The sequence below is a fragment of the Australozyma saopauloensis genome, chromosome 1 (genome assembly GCF_035610405.1).
Source record: "Australozyma saopauloensis chromosome 1, complete sequence".
Classification (NCBI taxonomy): Eukaryota; Fungi; Ascomycota; class Pichiomycetes; order Serinales; family Metschnikowiaceae; genus Australozyma; species Australozyma saopauloensis.
Genome location: NC_086131.1, coordinates 1,805,180 through 1,823,781, shown reverse-complemented (window position 1 = coordinate 1,823,781; position 18,602 = coordinate 1,805,180). Strand labels below are relative to the sequence as shown.

Sequence of the window (18,602 nt, the reverse complement as noted above, 5' to 3'; positions counted from 1 at the left end):
GGCTCAGACCTACTCTACAAACTCAAGATAGTGCCACACATCTACTCATAAAAGACCCTCATTTATGCTCTCTAGCTCCTACAGTTTCGATGGACCGATCCAGCATCCGAGAAGCTGTGATAGGAACCGTTGGAACGGACTCGGGAATCCCGGCTGTCACTGGAAATCTATCGCTTGTGGTCGAAATTCCGGTGCCGTCTTTTGGATTGAAATCTTCCTTTTGAGCCGTTTGCTTTTTGACAAGCGAGTTTGAATATCCCATTCCTCTCGGCTCCAGTCAACACAAAGTTTTGAGTTCTTCTATGAACTTTATGTATATTAAAATCCACATCTTTTAATTGAATTTATTCATAATGTTTCCAGTCCTTTCTCGATTTCCTGATTAACGTGCTTTGACGTCCTACGAAACAAATCCTAAATTACACCGGTCACGCATGCTATTCTCTTATCCACCACTGCCACAATTGTATTTCTATCAAAATTTTCCTCTTGAATGTCTAAGTATTGCACTGATAATACTCAAAATATAAGCATGAAGTACCATCACTCATTTAGCACCAACCATCACACAAGAGTAATTCAAAAACTAGGTTTTTACACAGAAGCATAGGTTTCGAAATCTCCGAACGAATGACTATAAAAAGGTTATTCAAATATCGTATAAGACTCATCTAGAAGTAGTCACAAATTGCAACAGTTGACTATGTGCAAGATAACTCATTAGAGTGATTCTACCCCGGATTTAATGCGCGGGGCGGCTATTTGTGTGAACCGAACCGAAGCCAACATAAAGCAAGTTCTTGTAGAGTGCGGTATCCAATTAAGTTTCCGCTTCTCAGTTTGAGATTTCTTCAAAAACGGAAGTATTTGCGAAGTTCGGACATTTCTTTTTCTGTTGCAATATTCCTCCAAGACCTTTTCGGCAAGGGTTCCTAATCTGGAAATTGATCCGGCACTGCCCCGCAAAACCATCACATATATAAACCTCCCATTCCCTTCAAAGACTTAGTACATCAGACTAAACTGCACTAAATATAAATGACTACTTCAATTCTTTCAATGGCGAAGATGACCACATGCGACGTCAGCGCTGCCAAAGCCAGGGCCGCCGGAGACATTTCCTCTGCATTCGGATCTTTTACGAAAAGTAATCCCAATTTGGATAAAATCTATACCGAAATCAAAAAATCGTTGGTCAAAGATCCCGTGGCTCTCCAAGAGTCTTGGGTGAGACTCAAAAAGGCGCTTTCTGCTGGCATTGACGAAATCAAAGAGAAGGGAAACGCCATCATACCCACAATCCAATTCTCCAACTTGGACAATATCACTCAGGAACAGCATGATGAAATCTTAAAAAGGGGCTGCGTTGTCATTAAAAACACTATGTCTCGTGCTGATGCTATAGCATTGAAAGAGGATGTGAAGTCCTACATCGCAAGAAATCCACAGACAAAGGGCTTCCCCAGTGATAAAAAGGTGGTGTATGAACTCTACTGGTCCAAAGCTCAAGTCAAGGCCCGGTCCAATGCGAACGTGCGCAAAACTCAATTGTTCATGAACCAGATGTGGCATGCTGATGCTACAGCTAGGGTGTCATTGAATCAGAATGTAATGTACGCCGACAGAATGAGGATTCGTGAACCAGGGGATAACTTGTTTTCTCTTGGTCCACACGCAGATAGTGGCTCTTTGGAAAGATGGGAGGACCCTGAATACAGCAAATGCTATCAACCGATCTTTGAAGGAAATTGGGAAGCATTTGACCCATACGATGCTACTCATAGACTAAATGTGGATATGACAAAGTACGATAGCAGCGGAACTTCCAATGTTTTCCGGTCGTTCCAAGGATGGTTGGCGCTCTCAGAAATAGCTCCCAAGGAAGGAACTATTTTATTTGCACCCTTAATTAAGGAGGTCACAGCGTATTGGATTTTGAGACCTTTTTTCGATAGCAATGACTCCTTCAAATTAGATCCCGACTTTCCCGGTGCATTTCCTGGAACAAGTCAAGAATTTTCCAACGAGTTGCACCCAGAATTGCAACTTGATTCTTTAATGACTCCAATTCCTACAGTTGAACCCGGAGACATGGTTTATTGGCATTGTGACTGTATCCACTCTGTAGATCCAGTGCATGAGGGCAAATGGGACTCTTCTGTATTTTATATTCCTGCTCTGCCATTGTGTGATATTAATTTGAAGTACGCATGGCTTCAGAGAGAGCTGTTTATAAAAGGTTTAGCACCACCTGACTTCCCTGGTTTTCCTTTTGGAGAAGCTGAAACAACGCATGTTGGCCGGGCAAGTCCAAATGATGTTGAAGACGAGGGAGGAAAAGAAGCTTTGCAAGCTTTTGGACTTCACCCATTTAACGCAACCTCTGTTGCACCGGGAGAGAAGGAAATAGTGGATGAAGCCAATAAGCTCTTGTTTGTATAAATTTCTTTGAAGCTACTGGTACGACAGTTTCTTGTATGTCAATCATATAATTTTGAAGGTACGTACAGTAAGTAAATAAACCAGCTCAGCTCTGATTGCTTCCCCCGTGATCTTTCTTTTCGGCTTTTTTGGCTAATTGAGTCAAATATTTCCAGTTTGATCTTGTAAGACCAAAGAAGTACCGCTTAGTGGACTTGTCGTCTGAATTCTCTCTTTTCTCGACAGGAGGACAGTACAAAAACTTCACATCATAGCCACACAGCTCCAAATACCCTTTGAAATTTTCCAAAGTTGTGTGTTGCATTTCATTAATTCTTTGCCTCTTAATTTCGTCTTCTGATTTGCCGCAATAGTATGCACCGATGTCAACTCCCGACCCCCTGAAAAATCTTTGAAACTTTCTTGTCTTGTCAAGCAATAATCGAACGCTTTCGAAATAGCGATTCGGGATTGGGGTATCAATACTTGAACTTGGAAATTCCAGACTCTCTACGTTCTTGAAGTCAATTTCACGTATCTTCAATCCTGAAGCAGGAAACTGAATAGCTAAACTGGATACAAGAGAGATAATGAACGCTAAATTGATGAATTTCATTGTTTTTTAATCGTGGCTCTAAATTTGGAGGATAAATCTGGTGTTTAAATATTGTAAAATTGATCGACGCTCTTTACCTACACACGCAACAACACAGCTGACGAAAGCATTTTCTCATTATTCAATCACTGAAAGCAAATCTTTTGCTGACGATGATGTATTGTAGTTGAAATATTCTGAAACACTCTCTCATCACTGTCAGGGGATTTGATCTTCGGAAAACCTTGTCCTTCGAAATACCATTTGATGAACGGGAAGCTTCTCTTCCATTCTTTTCTCAGTGGAAATCGGAAGATTTTGTTTTCTGCTTGTTCATGGTATGTCTACATGAGAAATACACCTATTAACGTACAACAATTGTTGACCTTGAAGATCATTGTTACTAATTGCAAACAATATATACCCTACCGTCAAAATCACGATATGTCTCAAGAATACTTCATGTAGATTACAACGCGAAGATTCCGGCTCAAGAAGTGGCATGTCATATCGATTACAGGAACAATGATTATCTATATCCGACTGCTAGTTTGTATCTAATGTATCAGAAAGTTAATGTATACATGCGTTGAAAAGTTTATAAAGGTGAATCATATTAGTCCGTTATTTGTCTAAAGAGCAGAAAGAGCAAAAAGCTAAAGGCACTTTTGAGGAGAGACAGTGCCTTGGAACCAGCGCTGGTAAGGTAGAGGCGGTTGGTCTCGAAGTGGCCTCACTAGCAACCGAGCTGAAGTAGATCACACCAATGCCATAACGAGCTGCAGCCATTGGAAATGTGGCGATGTTTGATTCAGCAGGGCGAGAAGGCGGGCGGGAACAGAAGACGGTCCAAAGGGAAGACGGTCTAAAGTAAGAGCCGGAACCTGGAGAAAACGGAGTACCTGAAGTGCCTGAAGTACCGGAGTTACAACCGGGCCCTGGAGCACCTGGAGTATCGGAGCTAGAAACGGAACCTGGAGTACCTGGATTATCTGGAGTGCCTGGAATACCTGAGGTGTTTGAAATTGAATAGCTAAGGTAGATGAGAGAAAGAAACTAAATGCTTAAATGGTGAATTTCATTGTTTCCCAGTCGTGAGTACTTGTTTCGAGGATACATCTCGTGTATAAATAATATAGAATTGATCGACGCTTTTTAGCTAGCCACTCAACAACACAGCTGATGAACGCAAATCTAATATTGCTCAGTCCCTTGAAGCAAATCTTTTGCTGAGAATAGTTCATTGTCTTGCAATACTTCCTTATTTCTGTCAGAAGATTTGATCTTTGGAAAATCCTGTGCTTCGAGATATCAATTGATGAACGAGAGGCTTCTCATCTATTTTCTTCCCAGTCAAAATCGTGAAGTTCTTTTTCCTCTTGTTCATGTGTATATAAAGAATAATATCACCTACTGACATTTACCATATTTGAGCTCAGATATCGTTGTTCCTAATCACAAACAATGATCAGAAACCTGTTGGATATTTCGTGGAGTATTATCACTAGATACCCAAGATCGAGATCGCCGTTGATGCTGGGATAAGGCCTATCGGATGAAAATCTCTGCATGACGACGATAGGACAGCATAGAAGCTTCAGGCCGCCACGACAGCCCTTAGGTGGCCCACTGCTTGCCCGTGATCTGACTAGTAGGAAATTTCGGGATACCAATAAGACTAGCTACAGTCTATTTTATGGATTAACGAATACAGGACTTCTAACGAGAATACTATCTAAGCAAACAGATCGACAAAGAAGATTGATCAACCAAATGAAAGCCTAGGGTTGAAACCACAAATCATCTCAAGAATGCTTTTTGTAGACTACATCGCGTAGAGTTCGACTCGGTGGCTAGTCAGAGTATTCACAGGAACAATAAATATCTATATTGAACTACTAGTTTGTATCTAATGTATCGTAAAATTAATGTATACTTGCGTCGAAAAGTCTATAAAGGGGGGAATCATATTAGTCTTTAATCAGCCTAAAGAGCCAAAAGAGCCAAAGGCAAAAGGTATTTCAAAGAAGAGACAGTAGCCTTGGAACCAGCGCCTGCAAGGGTAGAGGCAGTTGGTCTCGAAGTGGCCTCAGCAGCAACAGAGCTGGAGTAAACCATACCAGTGCTAGAAGGAGCTGCAGCACCTGGGATGTTAGTGATGTTGGACTCAGCAGGGCCGGCGGTGGAAGGCGATCCAGAGTTAGAACCAGAACCTGGAGCACCTGCAGCGCCAGACTCAGAACCAGCACCTGGAGCACCTGGAGCGCCAGACTCAGAACCAGCACCTGGAGCACCAGAGTTAGAACCAGCACCTGGGGCACCTGGAGCACCAGAGTTAGAACCAGAACCTGGGGCACCTGGAGCGCCAGACTCAGAACCAGCACCTGGGGCACCTGGAGCACCAGAGTTAGAACCAGCACCTGGAGCACCTGGAGCACCAGAGTTAGAACCAGAACCTGGAGCATCTGGAGCGCCAGACTCAGAACCAGCACCTGGAGCACCTGGAGTACCTGGAGTACCTGGAGTACCTGGAGTACCTGGAGTGCCTGGATTGCCTGGAGTACCTGGAGTACCTGGAGTACCTGGAGTACCTGGAGCAGTGGAGGATGGAACGTCGCTGGAAGCAACTGGGGTACCAGAGTTAGAAGCGGAGCCTGTAGCACCTGGAACAGTGGCGGATGGAACATCGCTGGAAGCAACTGGGGTACCAGAGTTAGAAGCGGAACCTGTAGCACCTGGAACAGTGGCGGATGGAACATCGTTGGAAGCAGCTGGGCTAGAAGCAGCTGGGCTGGAAGCAGCTGGGCTGGAAGCAGCTGGGCTGGAAGCAGCTGGGCTGGAAGCAGCTGGGCTGGAAGCAGCTGGGCTGGAAGCAGCTGGGCTGGAAGCAGCTGGGCTGGAAGCAGCTGGGCTGGAAGCAGCTGGGCTGGAAGCAGCTGGGCTGGAAGCAGCTGGGCTGGAAGCAGCTGGGCTAGAAGCAGCTGGGCTAGAAGCAGCTGGGCTGGAAGCAGCTGGGCTGGAAGCAGCTGGGCTGGAAGCAGCTGGGCTGGAAGCAGCTGGGCTGGAAGCAGCTGGGCTGGAAGCAGGACCAGTTGGGATTGGTGTAGAAGAAATCTCCATTGTAGAAGATTGGGTCGAAATGAGAGACAGGTTCCAGTTAGAGTGGAAGGACAAAGTTGAAGAGCTAGAAATAACAGGGAACGAAGTGTGGGCCATTGAGGATGAACCTGAGCCGGGAAGAGCTGATCAATGAAGATGCAGAAGCTGGCTTGGAAGAAGAAGCAACTGGCTTAGATGAAGAAGCAACTGGCTTGGAAGAAGAAGCAACTGGCTTAGAAGAAGAAGCGACTGGCTTGGAAGAAGCTGGCTTGGAAGAAGAAGCAACTGGCTTAGACGAAGAAGCAACTGGCTTGGAAGAAGAAGCAACTGGCTTAGAAGAAGAAGCGACTGGCTTGGAGAAGCTGGCTTGGAAGAAGAAGCAACTGGCTTAGACGAAGAAGCAACTGGCTTAGACGAAGAAGCGACTGGCTTAGAAGAAGAAGCGACTGGCTTAGACGAAGAGAACTGGCTTAGAAGAAGCTGGCTTAGAAGAAGAAGCAACTGGCTTAGAAGAAGAAGCGACTGGCTTAGACGAAGCTGGCTTAGACGAAGAAGCAACTGGCTTAGAAGAAGAAGCGACTGGCTTAGACGAAGCTGGCTTAGACGAAGATGCAACTGGCTTAGAAGAAGAAGCAACTGGCTTGGAAGAAGCTGGCTTGGAGAAGAAGCAATGGCTTGAAGAAGAAGCAACTGGCTTAGAAGAAGATGCGACTGGCTTAGACGAAGCTGGCTTAGACGAAGAAGCAACTGGCTTAGAAGAAGAAGCGACTGGCTTAGAAGAAGCTGGCTTAGAAAAGAAGCAACTGGCTTAGAAGAAGAAGCGACTGGCTTAGAAAGCTGGCTTAGACGAAGATGCAACTTAGAAGAAGATTGGCTTAGAAGAAGAAAGAAGAAGCAACTGGCTTAGAAGAAGCTGGCTTAGAAGAAGAAGAAGAACTGGCTTAGAAGAAGAAGCGACTGGCTTGGAAGAAGCTGGCTTGGAAGAAGAAGCAACTGCTGGCTTAGAAGAAGAACTGGCTTAGAAGAAGCTGGCTTAGAAGAAGAAGCAATGGCTTGGAAGAAGAAGCAACTGGCTTAGAAGAAGCGACTGGCTTAGAAAGAAACTGGCTTAGACGAAGAAGCAAACGGCTTAGAAGAAGAAGCAATGGCTTGGAAGAAGAAGCAACTGGCTTAGAAGAAGAAGAGACGAAGCTGGCTTAGAAGAAGCAACTGGCTTAGAAGAAGAAGCTGGCTTAGAAGAAGCTGGCTTAGAAGAAGAAGCAACTGGCTTAGAAAGAAGCGAAGGCTTAGACGAAGGCTTAGAAGAAGAAGCAACTGGCTTAGAAGAAGAAGCGACTGGCTTAGAAGAAGCTGGCTTAGAAGAAGAAGCAACTGGCTTAGAAGAAGAAGCGACTGGCTTAGAAGAAGATGCAACTGGCTTAAGAAGAAGCAACTGGCTTAGAAGAAGAAGCTGGCTTAGAAGAAGCTGGCTTAGAAGAAGAAGCTGGCTTAGAAGAAGAAGCAACTGGCTTAGAAGAAGAAGCGACTGGCTTGAAGAAGCTGGCTTGGAAGAAGAAGCTTAGAAGAAGCTGGCTTAGAAAGAAGCAACTGGCTAGAAGAAGATGCGACTGGCTTAGACGAAGCTGGCTTAGACGAATGCAACTGGCTTAGAAGAAGAAGCGACTGGCTTAGAAGAAGAAGCGACTGGCTTAGAAGAAGATGCAACTGGCTTAGAAGAAGTCTTAGGAACTTGAATCACAACGGTGTTAGTACCGTCAGTACCAGTGGTAACAGTGGTAGTGCGGTAGTTGGCTTCTCCCAGTAAGAGGTAATGGTCTTAGTTGGAGTTGGGACATCAATCTCAACAGTGTCAGTAGCGGAACCAGTCATGGTGGTGGTCTTAGTGAAACCGTTAGACCAAGTAGAAGTCTTGGTGGTAGTGGTCTTTGGAACCTGGATCACAACAGTGTTAGTACCGTCAGTACCAGTGGTAACAGTGGTAGTAGCGGTGGTTGGCTTCTCCCAGTAAGAGGTAATGGTCTTAGTTGGAGTTGGGACATCAATCTCAACAGTGTCAGTAGCGGAACCAGTCATGGTGGTGGTCTTGGTGAAACCGTTAGACCAGTAGAAGTCTTGGTGGTAGTGGTCTTTGGAACCTGGATCACAACAGTGTTAGTACCGTCAGTACCAGTGGTAACAGTGGTAGTGGCGGTAGTTGGCTTCCCCAGTAAGAAGGTCTTAGTTGGAGTTGGGACGTCAATCTCAACAGTGTCAGTAGCAGAACCAGTCATGGTGGTGGTCTTGGTGAAACCGTTAGACCAAGTGGAAGTCTTGGTAGTGGTGGTCTTTGGAACCTGGATCACAACAGTGTTAGTACCGTCAGTACCAGTGGTAACAGTGGTAGTAGCGGGTTGGCTTCTCCCAGTAAGAGGTAATGGTCTTAGTTGGAGTTGGGACGTCAATCTCAACAGTGTCAGTAGCGGAACCAGTCATGGTGGTGGTCTTGGTGAAACCGTTAGACCAAGTAGAAGTCTTGGTAGTGGTGGTCTTTGGAACCTGGATCACAACGGTGTTAGTACCGTCAGTACCAGTGGTAACAGTGGTAGTGGCGGTAGTTGGCTTCTCCCAGTAAGAGGTAATGGTCTTAGTTGGAGTTGGGACATCAATCTCAACAGTGTCAGTAGCAGAAACCAGTCATGGTGGTGGTCTTGGTGAAACCGTTAGACCAAGTGAAGTCTTGGTGGTAGTGGTCTTTGGAACCTGGATCACAACAGTGTTAGTACCGTCAGTACCAGTGGTAACAGTGGTAGTGGCGGTAGTTGGCTCTCCCAGTAAGAGGTAATGGTCTTAGTTGGAGTTGGGACATCAATCTCAACAGTGTCAGTAGCGGAACCAGTCATGGTGGTGGTCTTGGTGAAACCGTTAGACCAAGTAGAAGTCTTGGTGGTAGTGGTCTTTGGAACCTGGATCACAACAGTGTGTTAGTACCGTCAGTACCAGTGGTAACAGTGGTAGTAGCGGTGGTTGGCTTCTCCCAGTAAGAGGTAATGGTCTTAGTTGGAGTTGGGACATCAATCTCAACAGTGTCAGTAGCGGAACCAGTCACAGTGTTAGTACCGTCAGTACCAGTGGTGATCGTAGTTGCACCAGTAGTAGTTTGAGTCCAGTAAGAAGTGACAGTCTTGGTTGGAGATGGAACATCAACAATAACAGTGTCAGTGACGGATCCAACAGCGGTAGAAGTGGAAGAGAAGTTGTTGGTCCAAGTAGAGGTCTTGGTGACAGTGGTCTTAGGGACCTGGACAATGACAGTGTTGGTACCATCCTTACCAGTAGTGACAGTGGTCAGAGAGGTCATTGGCTTGTTCCAGTAAGTGGTAGTAGTAACGGTAGCAGAAGGAACCTCGACGACAATAGTGTCAGTGATGGAACCAGTCTTGGTCACAGAAGAGGTAAAAGAGTTGCCCCAAGTGGTAGTGGTAGTGGTAGTCAAATGAGGAAGCTCAACAACAACAGTGTTTGTGCTCTTGCCAGTTCTAGTGGTAGTGGAAGTGTACTTGTTAGTCCAGTACTCGGTGGTAGAGGTAATACAGACACCATTGTCGAATTGAAGCTGAGAGATCTTGTTGGCGAAGTTCTTGACGGTGGTACCCTTAGGGTCGACGTAAGAAAGGTCGAGACCTGCGTTGGTGACCCAGTTGAAGTACACAAGCTTGACTGGGTAGTATCTACCCTCTTGAAGGTCAAAAGAGGCAGTGTATCTGTTGGTGTTAGCGTCAACATCACCACCACCACCACGAGGGCCCAAGGTGAAGATGTTGAAACCACCGCCGACAGATCCACCAGCGTCGTCACAACAAGATTGACCGGCACCAAGTTGAAGAGAAGCACCGTTGTCAGCCTTCAATGTGAAAGTGTAAGTACCAGTGTAGTCAGCCTTGAAGAAACCACTCAATTCCATAGCGAAGTTGGAAATGTTGACCTCGGTATCGTAAACGGTACCTCTGACAACACCCCATGGCACAGTTTGGTTGGAGAAGTAGATATCTTGAACACCCTTCTTAGTAGCAGTAATAGCGTTGTTCTTGTATCCACCTTCGAACCAACCAGGTTGCCATCCGTCATCTCTGTAGTATGGGTAGTCGTAGAAGACAACGTTGAAACCGGATCCCAACACACGGCTAGGTTGACAGTTTGCAGCGACGACACCGGCTTTAGAAGTGTCCTTATTGGGCTGGGGTGGCTTATTGTGAGGAGCAGCCTGTGCATACACTGCGAAGAGTGCAACGGCGTAGTACGCAAGATTAAGCATATCTAGCGGAGTCGTGATTTTTATTTGGCTGGAGAATTGAAAAACCAGGGGCGAACCCAGGGGTCTTAATATACTCGGCGATTTTTCCCATGCCTCTTTTCCATCCCGGTGGTCTTCTGCTAGTCCTCATCCATGGTGCATCTCATAACGGGGGTTCCATGCATGCGTAACGCTTTTCTTGCATACAAACCTTCTGGGAGGTGCGCATATGCGCGGTGGGCTTTACATGCATCGTAAACCGAAACGCCCATGCATGACAATACTCATTACGGCGAAATACTTCCCCGAAAAGGATGAATTTCACCTTGAGGTCAACTAAAATTTCAGGTACGAGATCCCCTGAGGCTCACTCTTCGCTACAGGTTGTCCGCATAGTCTATTCTCAGTTTAGATGAGTTTACATTATTATGTCTATACTTAAAGCCATAAGGATATGGTGTGGATACTGAGTTAGGCCAAGCTCTCGACACTTCGTAATCTAAACCACGTATGAGCTCTTACGACATAGTGTGGCAATGATGCGTGTGGCCACTGTTGTTCCTCAGCTCTGACGACATGAATCCGTGCCTTACTCATCTGGTTTTACATCTAGTCAGTCCCAACGTAGTTGCATATTGACGCCTAACGTTGGATCACGGTGCGGGCAAGTACATCCGCAAGCCAAGCCCAGGTACCGTACTAGTCAAATTAAGGTTAAATCGCAATAGATGCGATTCCTGCTATACCATACTCATCTTTAGATATCCAAAATTATATAATCAATATTGCAGATGTTTCTTCTATTATTGAGCCGAATTGTAAATTCATTAACTCAATTTCCATAGCTTTATAGGGGTGTGAATCCCTCTTAAGTCCGAGCGGTTAATATTTAAGGCCCGCATTGCGGTTTAGAGTACTGCAGATAGTGATGATTACACATACTTACGAAGCTTCCAAAGTCTATCCGAGGCGTCTTCTTCCGTTTGATGTCATGTTGATTACTGAGCAACGGGAGCCGAGAAGCCCAAGAGCTTCCATATCTTGCATGGTGTGTGTCATGTGGCAATACCCATGTTACTACCCCTGGGATCCGTACGGATTAAAAAATGCATTCCCAGTTTTGCCCTACATGTGCTTGACAAATCATAATGCGGTTTCATGAACTAAAGAGGGGCATCTTATTATTGATAAAAACGTTCTATTTTAACCGCGGCACATATGCAAAAGTTGTCCTTCGACCAAAGCTGTAGGTACAGCAATAAAACGTGCCTTGAGAAGCACCATAACCTCGCAATACAGAAACTCTGTGTTCACTCTCGTTGCTAGTTGTTGCCTGTTTGTTTTCAATAGTTTACGTAAAAAAGCTTAAGTTCAATCTTGTCCACTATTCACGAACCTTATTGTGTGTATCTGCAGGTCTCCTGTCTACAAGTCTGAAACTTGCCCGAACTATAGCGAGTAAACCCAAATATATGCAGGCATTGGTGTCCCAGATGACTACATGTATGAAACCGTTAGGTTGCAAGTTGTGTCTATCTTGGCATAGTCCCCGGCGAAAGTGAGTATTTACGAAAAAAAATAATTTCTAAAAGCAATATGTCAACGACAGCTTGCTTTTTATGAATTGAGGCGACAATTGTATGTCTGATTTAAGATATTTGAGTAGGATGAGGAATTTAACTTTCCATAAACGGTATGTACCTGTGTATAATAAACCGTTTGATTCGTAATCGTCCTGTCTAAAATAATTAAGCGTCAGGGTCGAATCTATTGCAGGTTTTCCATTAAACGAAGACGTATTGACTTGGAGATGACATCGTCAGTTGAATCATCTAACATTGAAGCTAGTCGAAGTGGTCAATTTTGCTTTTCCAGATAAAGTCAGCTCAGTTGGAGAAAATCCACTTGTAAAGAGTCAGATCGAGTATCACGCTGGAACAATAGTACCATCAAAACTAAAAGATCAGGTTCGCGAGTATCCTTGGCTTTTTGTTTGTTGTTGCTTCTTAAGCATCTGTATAGGACAATGATCTCTAATAGTCTTACAGTTGGCCGAGTAGTACATATTTGAGATTTTGGATGTGCATATGGCCTCAACGGCGAAGAACTCGCAGATGTGCAACAGTTTCGTGGACCTTATAGAAAAACAAACACAGATCTGTCATTTCATTCAAAATTGCTTTTCTATTTTCCGGCACCCCGATACCTTGCTAAACAACTCAATTGGCCATGTGGCCATGTCTTTCTGGGTCTGCTTTCAACGAGAAAACATAAAGAACACCAGAACGTTAGCATTCATTACATGCACAAGCATTTTTCTTAAATCTGCAAGAGACGACCACTTCATATCATAACCTGTATTTCTTTTGCCGTTTTTCCTAGTGAGCGTCATCAACGCAGATGAAATGATGAAACCCTGCATCAAAGATGATTGGAACTGGTGTACTTTCGTTGTACACACTACCGGGCATCCCCAAGGCACTTCAAGAGTGAGAGATGGTTAATTAGACTGCATGGTGTCACTTCATGTATGGTTTCATGCAACAATTTAATAGAAATCAGTTGCAAGTTGCAACGATGAGATCAGATTCACAATCAGTATGCTAATTGTGGGGTTACGTAACGCATTGGATCGGAATAACCTTTGTTTATTTACATGACGCTAAGGAGCCAAGAAGATGAATTTAATCATAAGAAAAATGTTCCTATATACTTGATCATCAACGTTGTCATAATGAATAAATTCCTTTATCTGGTAGTATTTCCAGGATTGCCACATAAGCCGTATCAGGGGATTGGGTGCTTCCATTGAATGTTCTTTATTTTTTACGAGGAGAGCAACTTTACTCGATAGTAGCAATTTCGATTTCATATTTAATCATTTGCATACACGATTTTATTTGCATCAATGCAAATCGTGTTCGTGCATGGTCTGGACTCAGATTGAAATATGCACAAGCTCCCCGTTTCGATCCAAGACGCCTCGTTGGCGAATATATGGGTCAATTAAGACATAATTCTCTGCCATGGCTCTTGAAAGCTTAATTTTCTCATTGAGATGCTTTCGTGATTCCGTTGGGGAGGAGGCCTCAACCCACCGGATAGTTGACTCTAGATATTTGATTGTTAAGTTTTCACGTTGCTTTGCGATGCGATCTAGCATCTCATCTGGCTCTTTGCATCTGTAATTTCCTTCGTCGGGCTCAACATACGGAGTAAAATTCAAGCCATCGCCACCTAGGCTTCTAGGAATATATCTGTCATCGATGAATGGTCTTAAATCATCAGGACCAAAGGTAAATATAATTTTCTCTCGGACTTCAGCTTTAATCCATCGTTTGATAACATTCCACATAATTGTAAAAACTTTTGGTGCGTTATGAATGAAGATTAGCTCGACAGAGTCAGGGTAGGATGTTTGAAAAGCCTTGATTATGAACCGGATGCCATTATAGTCAGCGTTTCTGAACGAAAAATCACTGACATCAAATAAATGGTAGCATTGGTCGATGCCGTTTTTGAACTCCAGTAGTCTTAGTCGACTCCACTCAATTGTCATGAGAACCAAGGTTTGAAAATCTTCATCAGAGCAATGTCCCCGAATATGCTCTTTAACTCGGATAATAATTAAAGGTTTCCCGTTTTTGCCTTCACCATGCATAAACATAATGTTCTTCTTTAATGCTTGGACCAACTCCGGTTTGTCCTTACGGAAGAAATAGAATGCATCGCCTCGATTCACTAAATCTTCTGTCAGATATTTGTTAATTCTTTTGTCTAAGGTATCTAGTAACCATTTGAAAGATGTTTCTACATCACATTTACTCATTCGAATGAATTTAAGAATGAAGTTATCGAGACTGTCGTTTCTGCACAAGGACCACATGCTTCTATGGATTTCCTCCGGAAGATAACCCATATGAGTAGCACTTTCATCCCTCGTAGATACGGAAAATGCGTCAAACGTCTCGTTATTCAAGCCTCCTGATTTGAGGTATACGTAATTAGACCTCACTTTCTCATTTAAAAGCTTCACATTAAACAATTCTTGCCACGATTGAGTACTCCCTGATCGCAGATGTGTAGAAGAATTTGCCATTGTAGGACTTGATGCTTCAGAGTGTAGATTTGATGAAGAGCAGAAGGTTCGGGGTGACTTGATTTCGCCTAGACTAAACTGAAGCTCATACCCGTAAAACTTGAGGAGCATAGCCCAGACCCGTTTAAGCGAGATTTCTTGTTCATGGCTCATCGACCAGATTCTTCCCGCAAGATTCTCTTGCCCAGTCATGGTTCTTTGGAAGAATGGTGGTCTGGTCCCTGATGCTGATGTGATAAAAATAGGACAGGAACTGGGGTAGCGCTGATTGAGAAGAGTGCGGGTCCAGTTTCACAGGATCAGAAAATATCGAACACAATCTGTTTCTTCGGGAGGTTTGGACTGGATGGATTTCCTTATAACTGCTTGCTTCTGCGATAGAAGTTGTTTTTTTGGAGATGCGCAGTAAGTCGGATAATTAACACCGCCTAAGAAAACGACAACTTTTATTACTATGAAATTTTACAGACATTTTGTTGAAGCTAGATTGTTGATTTGAAGATTTATGTTAAACTCTACAAGCCATTGACCGAATTTGTTTCTATTCATTGACTCAATGGAGATTGCAAAATCCTGTTTTGTCCTGCAGATTCTAGCCTACCCAGATCATTAGAGATAACAGTTCATCAATGCATTGAGTAACAATGGTATTTGTTCTAGTAGAATCTTTATCTGTTAGACTGATTCTCCTCACAGAATTAACCCAATTTAAGAGAATCTCTTGAATATGGTGGATGGATCGATTCCTTGGAAATTTAAGATGAAACTATCCTGTACACAGTGTTGCCAATCGAGGAATTCTCCTTAAAGATGCAGAATTTACCCGTGATGTGCGTTCTATCAATGCATCAATTCCAAAGTGCGTTGAAACTCCGGATGGCAGTCTAAGCCGTTTTGTAGGCGGTGCTCCAGGTGACGCGTATGATGCACATACAATCGAAGGTTATGAATCGATCTAGATCAAACGTAGATAAAGAAAAAAAGAATGCACGAGTGGGTCGACTGGAGTTTCGTTTGCCGTTCAAAAAATTACCATGCACAAAACTTGGAAACCGCGTCCTGTTCTCAGAAAGCTTATTCATGTATTGGTCTAATTTAGAGGTACAAACCAGCGTCGACGCCGACAGTAGTTCCTGTGGAGCTCGAAATTTGACAAAGGAATACGAAATGGGCCGCGGTTTCATCGACATCAGCCACGGTCTTAATTGGTGAAGATTCAATTGCCAGATCAACCACTTCCTGCGAGAACTTCTGTCCCCACTCAGTCAAAAGGAGACCTGGACAGACAGAGTGAACTCTGATTTTTGGACCCTGTGACTTAGCCAAAATCTCAACAAGATGAATTAATGCAGCCTTGCTCACTGCGTATGGCATACTCAGACCATATGGACGACGACCAGCCAATGAGGCCGATACAATAAATGTACCGCCATCTGCGCTTGCCTCGAGGTACTTCTTGGCTGCTCTAAACAAGTAGAAGTGGGTCTTTACATTGGCATTAAGACATCCGTCCCAGATCTCGTCATCTAATTGGTCGATATCCTTGAAGGGTACAAATTTTGTCCACCCAGCATTAGAAATGACGATGTCCAATTGACCCAATAAGGAGACACTTTTCTCCACCAATTGCACTAACGCATCATTGCCACCAAACACATCAGCTTGAACAACATGGACTTGCACGCTATATTGATCGCGAAGCTCTTTAGCCAATACCTCGGCTCTTTCTTTGGAATTGCTATAGTTGATAACCAAGTTCACGCCTTTTTCAGCCAATTGGCGGGCAACAGATGCTCCCAAACCTGCGGATCCTCCCGTTACAAGAGCGCACTTATTTCTGAGTTCGATCATATTTGAAAAAACCTACCGTATGAATGGAAATGTTGGTACTGGATTGGAACTTGACGTGCCCAACTTCCAGTGGCATTGTGCAGGACTGGCGCCTTGCATATGGGGCTGTTTCAGGTTTTCGAGTCCCATGTGACCAACAATAATTGAACAAAAACCACGTTTGAGTAGAAAGAAGTTCCTGGACTCTCGTCAAGATTTTGAATTGGACTTTGATATTGTTTCCCATCCCGTTTAATTTTATCGTCTATAAATGTCTCTAATGTCTATTCTAATAGCCGGATATCGCATCCGAAATGCACTTGTTAAAGCTCACTTGCGGAAAGATCTTTTTTAATCATGAAAGGCTTTCCTCTCCAATTGATAGTATGACCGCACATTGCAGCCACCCAAATCGGAAGGGCAAAAATTTCTCGCATGAGCCATATCTGGAGCCATTTCGATTTGGACCTTTCGTTTGGAGCTATGTTTTGCAACCAGTGCGGTTTGCAGCCAGTGCGGTTTATATTCTCAATCCATCTGTAGTATTGGTCATAGTCAGCAATGAGCCAACAAGTCAAGTGCAATAGAAACAATTTCATGCTAAACGTGGTACCCCAAAAAGTGGTACACATGCCAAACGTTCCCATTAGTCCACATATGATTGACTCTGTAGTCGGCTCAACTAGCGTGGCTGCGAGAACCATGTATTTCCGGACACGAAGCCATCTGACTCTTCTATTACAGTACTCAAAAACTGAGTTTTGCTGGTCCTGTGCCTCGAGAGGCTGGATTACGACGTCACCCGTAAGAGCCGTCCGGCCATAGCAATATTCCCAAAGCGCGATGGCTATCATGTTATCCTCTCCGATATACTTCGCAAAAAACTCAATGGAGTGTCCGGGGCCCTTGAAGGAGATTCTAGCAGCATCGTCTACGACAGAGCTCTCCAGGAAGAACGGCGACTTTTTCACGGGGATTTGGGACACCGCATAATCAAGATCAGACTTTCTATACATGTTCGATTTTCCGTTGACACACGGAGCAATGGAAGCGTTATTCAAACTAACGTAAAACTTCAGATGGGAGGTGAAGAGAAACATCTCGTCTAGTAGACTACCTTTCCCGTATCGCAGATCATCAAGAGACAATGCAAGTGGGACATGGTGGACTAGTTTCACCCGCCGACCGCCATCTTTGACTGGCTCGTTACAATTCAAATTCTCGTTCATGGTTTGAACCGAGCTCAAGAGTATATCAGCCAGAGCCCACACGTTCAGATCCATTATCCATAGAAGATCATACTTAGCAGCGAGGAAGCCCTTGGCCAAATTGTTCACCTTCGGGTTTGGTCCGTAATGGTCTGTGTCAGGTTCCGAAATCAAGATCTGCGCGTCAATGTGTGGATACTTCTGAACAAGTTGTTGGAGAATGGGAATGGCAGGATCGTTTCTGTCAGCCACACAAAACAAGATCTGTAGACGCTCGACAGGGTATTTTTGTAGAAAAGACAGTTCCAAGCAGGTCGTAAGTTCTGGATCAACACCTTTTATAGGACGAATGATCGTCACTGGTTCTACATCGTAGGGTGTCTGTTTTGGAGCCAGCGGAACAGCGAAATTACTCCGAATGCTGAGAAACCCTAGCGTCGCTACTGTGACTATGACCATGTACCATACGAGGCAGATGGAGCCGAAAACCTCCTGGATCATCAGACAAGCCTACCGATGCAAGGTGCGATTGACAGTGTTTTTTTCAAATAGATTAGGTGCGCAGCATGCAGGAGTACCGGATGGTAAGAGACATTGTCAAGTAAAGTTGCCTCTTTTCTTGAAATCGATGAATATATTTTTGAAAGTAGTGATTATCCAAGTAAAGGTTTGTTGACTGAACTCCAGCTTCTGTCAGGTCTCTCCGATCGTACGTATTGAGGAGAACAGGTGAGAAGTTTGTGATGGCTTCTTCCGTGTACAATATCGGAGATGGCAATTTCAATATATTATGGCCTTAAAGTTGGCACTAGTGATTCATGGATTCTCTTCGCACCGCCTATGTTTCACTGCGGATGATATCTTGAATCAGGAAAACGGAGGAGCTTTGTAGAGAAGGCAACAAGAAAACAAAGACCCGAAAAAACTATTGTTTAGATAATTTGAGTAGGAGATTCCCCGTGTGCTCAATTTTCTTTTTCTTTCTGAAGAAATGAATTTTTGTTAATCAATTTTAATAAATCCATATTCTCACCCTCCCTCTCCAATTGTACCAATTCAAGACCCATTCTGACTTTCTAT

General features: G+C 44.1%; 5 protein-coding genes across 5 annotated transcripts; 1 reads left to right on the top strand and 4 right to left on the bottom strand.

The window, feature by feature from the left end:
• Nucleotides 1-1,059: 1,059 nt before the first annotated feature.
• Nucleotides 1,060-2,442, top strand: PUMCH_000816 (uncharacterized protein; the record flags this gene model as incomplete). Its single annotated transcript, XM_063019891.1, has 1 exon — nt 1,060-2,442. One exon carries the CDS (start codon nt 1,060-1,062, stop codon nt 2,440-2,442), a length of 1,383 nt encoding a protein of 460 aa, XP_062875961.1.
• A 6,620-nt stretch (nt 2,443-9,062) lies between these two features.
• Nucleotides 9,063-10,406, bottom strand: PUMCH_000815 (uncharacterized protein; the record flags this gene model as incomplete). The annotated part of the gene is made up of 1 exon (XM_063019890.1): nt 9,063-10,406. One exon carries the CDS (start codon nt 10,404-10,406, stop codon nt 9,063-9,065), a length of 1,344 nt encoding a protein of 447 aa, XP_062875960.1.
• A 2,917-nt stretch (nt 10,407-13,323) lies between these two features.
• On the bottom strand, nt 13,324-14,676 carry PUMCH_000814 (uncharacterized protein; the record flags this gene model as incomplete). The annotated part of the gene is made up of 1 exon (XM_063019889.1): nt 13,324-14,676. The coding sequence occupies one exon, from the start codon at nt 14,674-14,676 to the stop codon at nt 13,324-13,326; it is 1,353 nt and encodes a 450-aa protein (XP_062875959.1).
• A 903-nt stretch (nt 14,677-15,579) lies between these two features.
• Nucleotides 15,580-16,335, bottom strand: PUMCH_000813 (uncharacterized protein; the record flags this gene model as incomplete). Its single annotated transcript, XM_063019888.1, has 1 exon — nt 15,580-16,335. The coding sequence occupies one exon, from the start codon at nt 16,333-16,335 to the stop codon at nt 15,580-15,582; it is 756 nt and encodes a 251-aa protein (XP_062875958.1).
• A 302-nt stretch (nt 16,336-16,637) lies between these two features.
• Nucleotides 16,638-18,023, bottom strand: PUMCH_000812 (uncharacterized protein; the record flags this gene model as incomplete). The annotated part of the gene is made up of 1 exon (XM_063019887.1): nt 16,638-18,023. One exon carries the CDS (start codon nt 18,021-18,023, stop codon nt 16,638-16,640), a length of 1,386 nt encoding a protein of 461 aa, XP_062875957.1.
• Between the last annotated feature and the right edge of the window lie 579 nt (nt 18,024-18,602).